The sequence below is a fragment of the Trematomus bernacchii genome, unplaced genomic scaffold (assembly GCF_902827165.1).
Source record: "Trematomus bernacchii unplaced genomic scaffold, fTreBer1.1, whole genome shotgun sequence".
Classification (NCBI taxonomy): domain Eukaryota; kingdom Metazoa; phylum Chordata; class Actinopteri; order Perciformes; family Nototheniidae; genus Trematomus; species Trematomus bernacchii.
Genome location: NW_022987549.1, coordinates 637,547 through 648,653, shown reverse-complemented (window position 1 = coordinate 648,653; position 11,107 = coordinate 637,547). Strand labels below are relative to the sequence as shown.

At 40.0% G+C, this 11,107-nt stretch overlaps 1 protein-coding gene across 1 annotated transcript; it reads left to right on the top strand.

Annotated features, from left to right (window-relative positions):
• Positions 1–6,742: 6,742 nt before the first annotated feature.
• On the top strand, positions 6,743–7,687 carry LOC117476972 (olfactory receptor 51L1-like). The gene has a single exon (XM_034123658.1). The coding sequence runs from the start codon at positions 6,743–6,745 to the stop codon at positions 7,685–7,687; it is 945 nt and encodes a 314-aa protein (XP_033979549.1).
• Positions 7,688–11,107: the final 3,420 nt, after the last annotated feature.

The following is an 11,107-nucleotide window of genomic DNA, read 5'->3' as shown; positions in this document are numbered from 1 at the left end:
CCGTGAGACTGGGTTGAATTACAACAGTGAGTGCTTCATCCTCTGAACACCACAGGATGGCGACTAACGCACATAACATAGGTACGCTCCTCTGAAATGATTGTCCCCTGCAATTATTATTATCCCTCATCGAGTTCGCTATTCAGCTTGCTAACGTTAGCTTGAACAAACGTAACATGCAACGTTAGCCTAATCTAAAATGCTCTACTACGGCGTACCTTTCATATGGCTCGTCAGCGCAGACTCTCGCATCGTTATTTTTTGCAAACTTTGCAGGAGGCTACTCGTGGGCTTGACCCTCGTCTTAGCCATGGCTAGTATTTGTCTTCTGCTAGCCAACGTTCGTTGAAACTGCAACCTCCTGGCATACTGTCATCTATCACTCTCATCAGAATGCCCAGGTCACACACGTAACAAAAACACTTGCAGGTCACGCGCATAACGCGGGAAGGCCGGGGCGGAGCTGTTTTATGTAAAAGCGAAGCAATTAAGCGCGCTCCGACTTCTTTATTTTCTTTTAATCTAAGAATCGAAGTAAAGCATTTACAATTTCAAGCACTTTTCAAACCTTGAAAACACCTCGTACAATTTCAAGCATTTTCAAGGATTTCTAGCACCCGTACGAACCCTGTATATTAGATTACATCAAAACTGGATCCTCTTCAGGTCAGTTTCAGAAGCTTTCAGAACCTCGAATTGAGGTTGATTGCACCCAGGTGTGTGTTCCAAGATGGCAGCACGTTGATTTGTTTCTGTCTCTGTTAGTCTCATTCTCGTAGCTTTTTTGGCATTAACTACCTCTTGTGCATACTGACATTTTATAATTTTTATTTAGCTTTTTAGACCCGTTTTTAAATTGGTCTGCTGCGCTTTTAAAAACGTTTTACAAGCTTTTAAACGTTTTTGGGCTGTTTTGCGTCGTTTTGTGCCGGTTGCCCTCGCTGTGACTGGATTGTTTGCTCTCTGCCTGAGCTGTCGCTCTTTCGGACTCTGGATTGCTGTCTGTCCTGCCGTGCTGTCGGGGGCTGGTCGACCTGAGCTGCTGATCGACCTGAGCTGCTGGGACCTGAGCTGCGGATCCTGAATTGGGTGTGTTGCAGCACAATGTTGCCTAAAGCTACCCTTGTGTTCGCTTTTTTTCCTGGGATTAATTGTCAGCCCGCATGTCGGCAAAACTGACGGATTGCCTCCCAGCGATGCCTCTGTTCACTTCGGACATTCGGATGGTGGAACCTCTGGAGCGCTGACTCCATCGGATAGTTTTTACCAAAAGCTGACATTTCATGGCCGAGTGCCCAAATTAGATGTTTTCAAGACCTGGTTTTTAGTTGCTAAACCTGATATTGTTGTAGTTTCTGAAACCTGGTTAAAACCCTCTGTCACTGACACTGTTATTCACATTGATGGATATAATGTATTCAGAGCGGATCGTAAGGGCAGAGCTGGTGGTGTTGCAATATACACTGCTGAGAAACTACAGTGCTCTGTCCTTCACTCAATTTCAATTCCAAGGCAATTTGAGTTGCTTGCAGTCCAAATAACTATAGCAAATGCTCCTCTCACTGTTATTGGCTGTTATAGGCCTCCATCGGCCATCATGGATGCAACTACTAGCCTTACTGAATTGTTGTCTAAGTTTTCTTCTGAAATCATTTTATTGGGTGATTTAAATTGGGACTGGTTGAGTGATAAATCTTCACAGTTTAAGCAGGTTTGTGATTCTTTGAATTTAACTCAGTTTATTGATAGTCCCACTAGAATAAACCCTGCCAAACCCAATAACGATACCCTTATAGATGTCATTCTAACAAATGCAGCTCATAAGTATGTGTCTGTTGGTGTTTTTCCTAATGATATCAGTGACCATTGCACTATCGCTTGCGTTAGGAGCACTAAGTTGCCCAAAGCCAAGGGCCTTATTGTGCTCAGGCGCTGCTTCAAACACTTCTCTGAGCAGGCTTTCCTACACGATCTGGCGGAGGTTAAATGGCACTTCACAGCGTTAATTCCATCTGTTGATGTTGCCGCCCAATTTTTTATTGATCACTTTTTATCGATTATTAATAGACATGCCCCCCTTAGAAAATTCAGAGTTAAGAATAGGAACACTCCATGGTTTACTAGAGAACTATCTGATCTCATTCATGATCGAAATAAGCAATGGTCCTTAGCTAGAAAGTCTAACACTAGTGATGACTGGCTTCTTTTTCGTGTCCTCAGAAATAAATGTTCTGCCCTTATTAAAAAAGCTAAAGCTGATTACTATCTGAGCTTAACCACTGATTGTTTTAATGACCATTCTAAGTTCTGGAAAACAATTAAATCACTTCAGAACAAGAAGATTTCTAGTTTCCCACAAAAACTGAATGTCAGTGATTCTTTTATTTCAGATTCAGATGGTATGTCTAATGCCTTTAATGCTCACTTCAAAAAGGCTGGTCACATTTTTGATGAGCAAAGTCATGACTCTCTAAATGGTCGTACTCACAGCCATAGTCAAGAGTTGAACTCCCCTGTTTTTGATTTTGCTTATTTCTCGGTCTCTGAAGTCTTACAGGGTTTGCACTCGATTGATCCTAAAAAGTCTGCCGGGCCTGACGGCCTCGACCCTTTCTTTTTAAAAATTGCAGCTCAGATTATAGCACAACCAGTAACTGATATTTGTAATCTCTCCCTGTCCACTCACACACTGCCAGCTGTGTGGAAGCAAGCTCTGGTATCGCCCCTCTTGAAAGCTGGTGATCCCACGGAGTTGAATAACTATCGTCCTATCTCAAATCTTTCTGTGTTATCAAAGATTCTTGAGTCCCTTGTTTCTACTCAGCTAAAACTTTTTTTAAATTCACACAACATCCTTAACCCTATGCAATCTGGATTCAGATCAAAGCACAGTACTGTGACTGCCAGTCTGAAAGTCTTAGACGATATTAAGGCTGCTTTGGATAAGAAGTCAGTTTGTGTTGCATTGTTTATTGACCTAGCCAAAGCATTTGACACTGTAGATCACCACATTATGTCTAATGTTATGTTGGTGTCTCGTTTCGGTCACAATGCCATTTGCTGGTTTCAGAGTTATCTAACCGACCGCACTCAATGCGTCAGGTTGGGTAGTACTGTCTCTGACCCTGTCACCTTGGAGAAGGGAGTTCCACAGGGCTCTATTTTGGGGCCCTTGCTCTTTTTATTATATGTAAACAATATTTGTAATCAGATGCAATTTTCTACCTATCCTCTCCATTGACACCCTTGATGGCGTTTCTGTTGAGTTTGTTGATACCTACAAATATCTGGGCTTTTGGTTGGACAGTAATCTGAACTTTAAACACCATATTGAAGTTTTAACAAAGAAATTGAAATTCACTCTTGGCTTCCTTTACAGACTTAAATGTTGTTTTTCAATTTCATCCCGTAAAAGGTTGGTCTCTGGCTTATTCCTGTCCCAGCTGGACTACGGTGATATCATTTATAGATTTGCCTGTCCCACTGTTTTGGCCAAACTTGACCCACTCTACCATGCTGCACTGCGTTACATATCAAATGCACCCTATAGGACTCATCATTGCACACTGTATAGCCTAACTGGATGGTCCTCACTTACTATGCGTAGGATGCAGCACTGGTTTTTATTAATGTATAAAGCCATTTTAGGTAAGCTTCCACTCCACATGTGTGTCAGATTTGCCCCAGTTTGCGACTCTTACAACCTCAGATCCAGTGCCTGGATACGGGCCCAGGTTCCTGCTGTACGGACTGAGGCTGGAAAAAGGAGTCTTTTTTATTATGGTCCTTGGTCTTGGAATGACCTTCAATCACGCCTAAAACTGAGGGCACTTGTCTCTATATCATGTTTTAAATTGAAGTTGTCTGAAGTCCTCACCACCAGCTGCTCTTGCAGTAACAAGTAGTGTACTTTTCTTACTGTCCTAATGTGCACAATGTAGTGACTGCTTTTTCGTCTTTTGTTTTCTTAGTTATGTTCTCTGTATTTTATATGTTTGTGTTATGTGTAACGTTGCTGCCTTCTTGGCCAGGTCAGCATTGAAAATGAGATTTTATCTCAATGTTTTTTATCTGGTTAAATAAAGGTTAAATAAAAAAATAAAAAGTTTACAGGAGAGACTCTTACTTTGTGTCTGAGGGTCCAGGTTCATCACTGAAGTTTAGAGGAAGCCACTCTTTAGACCGGTTACTCTTCAGAGACCACATGGAGACCGTAGACTCTGCTCTCTGTCTGTGGAAACAACACATGTTTAAACATCATTAGTTCATTTAAAGAGCAGCTTTTGATCTATGACTGTTCACCTTATTAAAGATGTTTAGAGTTGTTGAGTCGTGATTGTGGGTTTCTGTTGTTAAAATTCATTTGAGTGTGAAACGTTTTACATATTTGTGTTTGATTTGCTTAATTTAACATAAAGTCCAACAAGTAGAGTGTGAGGATGATTTCACTAGTAGATTATTTACTATCTCTGATGATGACAAGAAGCAAGAGATCAATTACACTTTGTTAATGTACTCTACTGGGTTTCATTAAACAGTTTAGATTATCAGATACCAAACAAACTGAATCCTCTTCAGGTCAGTTTACAGGAGAGACTCTTACTTTGTGTCTGAAGGTCCAGGTTCATTACTGAAGACTGGAGGAGGACACACACACACACACACACACACACACACACACACACACACACACACACACACACACACACACACACACCACACACACACACACACACACACACACACACACACACACACACACACACACACACACACACACACACACACACACACACACACACACACACACACACACACACACACACCACACACACACACACACACACACACACACACCACACACACACACACACAACACACACACACACACACACACACACACACACACACCACACACACACACCACACACACACACACAACACACACACACACACACACACACACACACACACACACACCTCTCAGTAACATGATGCAACGTCTGCATCCTAGCAGCAGACAGACCTAAAGTGTCCAGCTTCTTCAGAGTGGATCATTACAGGGGAGGGAGGCTTCCTCTCATCATGTCAAAGCTCTCACTAACATGCTGAGTTACATACGTTGTTATATTGTTAGTACCCACGTTGAATCTTAAAACGTAATTGTTGATGGTTGTTTCAGTTGTCTAACTATTGTAAAACACACTACTGACTATTGAATGCTTTCAAGGTTATCGTGCTGATCTGAACACAAGTATAAGATATGTGAATGTTCCTACAGCACACTTTCACGCATGGAATCAGTAAGTCAATCATTATTCTGTATGAGTGTATTTATATGTGCTGATGTGCTGAGAGTGTTGAATTCATTGAATATGTTATTCTTATGCAAGCATTGATTAACATAGTGTATATGCTATGGATTATTCTCACTTACATTACCCTTCAATGTGATGATACTATATGCTGGCTAGGGCAAGTTTAGCCTTTTTTTCTTCCTCTCCTTTCCTTTACCGGTTGATCTTTGAATGCATCTCTCTTTTTGCTTTAGGTGCAAACACAAACATTTTAAATGTGAGTGAAATACTGTTTAAATAACTGAGAAATGCCAGGATTGTGGTGCATGTAGTTTATGAGAAGGTCTTAGTTTGTGTACATCACTTCTTCAGTTACTTGGAATTTATATTTACTATTGTCAGGTCCAACTGTGAGCGTTTGCCATTCACATGCATGCAGGTTATTGTGGTTTTTAGTATTGTATGTGTTGAATTAGGACATGTTGCATTTATATTCCCTCTTTTTTATCCAGATATAGAAAGTGAGTAAGTCTGTGAACTCCTGTTTGAATAACTGAGACATGCCAGATCTTTGCTGCATGTAGTGTATGTGGAGGTGAGATATTCCCAGCACAATATTGTCACGTACAACCCTAGGAGATTTTACAATTCACATGCATGCATGCAGGCTGATTTTGTATTCATATTAATATATTAATATTGAGTAACATACGTTGTTTTATTGTTAGTACCTTGACACAGGTAGATAATCATACTGTATACATGTGTATACTGCTTCTGCATGCAAGTATTTGTGCACATATATGTATTTAACATAAGGAAAGAATATATTCTCACTTATATTTGACTTACTTCAAATTAGATTATATTGATTATTGTCTGCTTGTGACCTTTCCTTAAGTCTTGCATCTCCTTTCTATAATTCTTGTTCTGTCTATGAATGTGTTCTCTGTTTAGGCCAACTTGCAAACATGAAGGAGGCAATGTGTAGGAGTGTGAAATAATGTTTAAATCAATGCGAATTACCATGTTGGTGGTTCATGTAGTTTATGAGACTTTTTTCCTGCCCTTCATGTGTGTGCTTCTCTTCTCCAGCTACCTGAAGTTAAATTCAATATTGTCAAGTACAAGTGTTAGGAAGGTTGCAATTCACATGCACGCACGCTTGTGTTTTTGTATTACTGTAGGTGTTGAATTACGACATTTTCCTTTGAACATTTCCCTTATTGTGCATTTATATTCCCCCTTTCTTCGCAGATATAGAGAGCCTGAATAAGTCTGTGAACTACTGTGTGTGGAGGTGAGATTTTCCCAGATGTTATATTTAACATGGTCACATACAACTGTTGGAGATTGCATGCAGGCTGATTTTGTATTAATATCTGAAATGTAGCTAACAACATCTCATTTACAGTTCCTGTATTGTTCCTCTCTTTGGAGCAGACATGACGAGCAACAGCAGCCTGAACCCTCCCTACTTTCAGTTGACTCTGTTTGCAGACTTTGGGCCCCTCAGATACCTGTTCTTCATCTTGTGTCTGTTCATCTATGTGACTATAGTCTCTGCTAACATGGCCATTATTCTGGCAGTGTTCCTGGAGAAGTCTCTGCATCAGCCCATGTATATGTTCATCAGCTGTCTGTGTGTAAACTCTCTGTATGGCTCAGCTGGATTCTTCCCCAGGTTCCTGCAGGACATCGTCTCTGACTCTCATTTGGTCTCACGTCCATTATGCTTTATTCAGATGTATGTTATTTACACCTGTGCTTCCTGTGAGCTGACCTTCCTCACCATCATGGCCTACGATAGATTCATTGCTATCTGTCAGCCCTTACACTATCACAGTAAAATGACCTTCAAATGGATGCAGGTTCTTGTGCTCGTTGCTGTTTTCTACCCAGTGTGTATTATTGGCTTCTTACTCTATCTTACTGTTAAATTACCGCTGTGTGGAAATAAACTGAACCGGATTTTCTGCTCTAACTGGCCTGTGGTGCAGCTCTCCTGTGTGGACACCACTCCGAACAACATAGCTGGTATGTTTACCACAGTGACCAGCATCCTAATCCCCATGTTCTTCGTCCTGTACACATATCTACGGATTCTGCTGGTCTGCAGGAGGAGCTCGTCTGAAATCAGAGGAAAGGCGTTACAAACCTGCCTGCCTCACATCATCTCCTTTTTGACCTACTCCATCTCTCTCTTCTGCGAGCTGTGTTTGACTCGATTTGAGGCTGATCAACTGAATCCAAGCATCGCAGTTATTTTGTCTTTAGCGTATCTGATCATTCCCCCCCTCAATAACCCTATCGTTTATGGCCTGGGTCTGCCTCAAATCAAAGGAGTCGTGTTAAGATTTCTGAAGAAGGGTCCTGCTGCTGAAATATAAAAGGAATATGTTGACCATGTTAGATTGTGTTTCCTATCATAATTATTTAAAGGGATATATGCATAGATAGAGATCAACATAAAGCACAACAACAATATTGTATATGCTTGATTTAACTCAGATTTGGATTGAATTTCCCTCAAATGTTAAAATATTACTATTCTGTTAAATGTAATAGATTTAAAGTTAGAACACATATTATGTGCTGCCTCTTCATGCATATTTAAGGTCAATATTAAAATGTATTTTTTTTTTAACATATCCTCATAAAAAGTAGATTTGACAGGATTTCAGGTGTACTGTACAGGGTTCTTACACCTTTTCCAAAGTCAAATTCAAGCACTTTTCAAGCATTTTCAAGGTGCATTTTCAAGCTTTTCAAGCATCTGACAGCTGTTGTAAATTACATATTTATATACACATACTTATACTCAAATGATTATTTCCCTACTGCACATTAAATCAGATGTTCTTTATGCTATAAAGTATAAACAACCAAATGTGTGTTTCATAATAGCATTCTACATGAGGATGAAAAATTAAAGAAAAGAAAATTAAGTTTAATATTTCAAAATGAGTGACCAATATCTGAGTACTTCTCCACCTCTGGTAGCGTATTAGCCTGAATTGTAGCCACAAAATCACGCAGAGCTGCATAAAAATAGACTCACAATGATAACAAGTGAAAAATAATATTTACAAATGTGTACAATGATTTGTAGGTAATTTTGACTACTCAAGACACCTGTCTTATACATCTTCAAAGGAAGACTGTGTTCATTCTACAATTACATGGGATTAAAGAAAAATGTAGTTTTACTTGTATAATACTTCAAGATTTTATATAAAAGCCTGTTTCTAAAAGTATCAACCATAGCGACGCGGTCAAATCCTCAGTTTATAATTTATAACAACATACTAACAAACTATGGTCTAATTACGTAACCAAGTCTCACGGCATTCGTGTTATAGTCACGAAATAAATGTAATCTATTGATTCGTGTTCACCAACACGATTTTCCCCTTTTTTTCGTTAGCCGCGTTCACACCAAGTACTTTGCTGTACTTAGTGCCGGCACTTAGTGCCCCGGCACTTATTACCCCGGCACTTATTACCCCAGGGCACTTAGTACAGATCGCGTTCAAACCGGAATAAGTTCCCTGAGGGAAGATTACGCAAATGAGCCGCTGACGTCACTTCGTCTTCTTCTGCTTTGGGTTTACTGGCAGGCCGCAAACCACTTCACGGCGTATACTGCCACCCGAAGTCCCCGGCCGGAGGTCCCCGGAGTTGGGGAAGGCTTCAGTAGAAGCTGCTGGGACTCCCAGCAGCTTCTACTGAAGCCTTCCGAGTAAATCGCCAGAACGCCGACACCTCCTCATCTCCACCGCTCCCATGCTTTATTTTGTGTTGCCATACAGATGGAGCATCTTATTTCAGACTCCGAATGTTAAGCCCTCCCACTATTTTCCAAGAGGGCGTTGCCAGATTTTCAATTTCAGGATTTAACCAGGAGATGGCGCTATATATTAAATAACTATGGCCAAACTAAGACTTCGTTTTTCACAAGAGAAAATGCAGATATTATATAAAAAACTAAAGTTAAAATCTTGTTTTTAATGCCCCAAGAGCAATAAAAACACTTGTTAAAAAAATCCTGAGTGAGGCTTTCATAAATTGCATTTAGCTGATGCTTTTATCCAAAGCGACTTACTATTTAATAAATGATAAATGATTATTCATAACAAATATGAGTGATGTGTGATTATTATTCATGCTATATACTGATATAAGGCTAAGTAAGCAATCAATCCTGCAAATTAACCCTTAGTTGTTCAATATATTTATTCAGACAATGTGAGTAGAAATACAGAAATTCTGCTCCCCACCTAAGGCCAACGTTGCAATATTACAACATTTCCCTAAAAACGTACCAAAACGTAAACATTTTTAAAACTCTTTCATTTCTGCTCCAGAGGCCAGGGGTTAAATTGGGATTTGATATGTGGGGGGGCTCTGTTAGAAGGTGCGACGGGGGGGGGGGGAGAGTTAGACGCTCGTGAATTGTCAACGGGGGGGTTGACATCAGAGCATCGTCCTATGGGCTTAGCCCCGGACAGGATACAACAGGTATTCACTCAGAGGGGGGTACTAAATGCCACCCATTTACATGTAGGCAAACAAAATCAACATACAGTAGGGGGGTGGGGGATGGTGAATCAGCTATGTTACTATTTATAATGTTATTGTTGTTACAACAGAAGATGTTTTTCTTTATATTGAAGTTAAATGCATCAATCTGGTGCACTTTGAGGTCAAAATTAAGAGATGTATGGATACCGCTGGAAAAAGCTGTGTGTGAAAGTTTAAATCTTCCTTATTGAGCTTTAAAACAAATGAATAACGACTATATATAATAATAAAATAAACACCGGCTGTTGTTATGCCTGCTGTAACGTTAAATTACTCCGTTCTCCGCTTAAGTAATTATGCCGTTACAAGCTTCATAGTTGTATTTATCATCTAAATTTGCCGAAACAAGTTTAATATTCTGAAAGCCAAGACTTTGTTTATTTGAAATCAGATGAAAACAAACTGTAACGGACCCTGCCGTGTTATCTTGATATTTCCGGCACAGACCCTTTCATACCGGCAATGCGCGATAGAAACAACAGGAACTGCGACAGCATAAATATGCGAACACAAACCTACAGACTGCTGGAGAAGAGATATCACAGGGGGGGTTGGGACACACACATTCCGATGGCCAATTAGTTTTAAACAAAGAGTATAGCCTACTCAACAGTGGGGGCTGGTGAACAGTATGGTCAATGTTTGTAAACCCTGTGACATTTTAACTTTATTTGATCATTTCAGTTAAAAACTAATTTAGTAATTTACAGGAAAGGAGTGCACGCTACTAAAGAGACACGCTACCATGGAAACCAAACAATGGTGTTGCTGTATTGAAGTCCGAGTGGAAACAGTCATATTTGGAGCGTTATGTTAGAATGAAACAGCCAGTTAGTGTTACTTCACTAACTGTAAGCTTGTCACTCAGAGTAACCTACAGTTAACTTAACTGTTGGAAAAGAAAGATCAGGGGGGGGGAGAGAGCTGTGGGTGATGGGCCATTAGGTGTGTAAACACACAGCTGAGAGCTGCCGTTTCATTCTGACTGTTTAAAAAACGGTAACAACGGACTATTTTTCTTGGCGGATGCATGTCAATTTAAATCAATACATACAACTATTTTTTAAATCAATAAAAACATTTTCTAAATCCATAAAAGCATTTCAATTAATATTGGGAGTCATGTCGTTACTTTGTTGAGAATGTGGCCAAGTAATAAGCGGGATAATTTGCAGCGACTTGGTCATTATGGGGAAAAATAACACCCAGGGATCAAGATCCCTCCG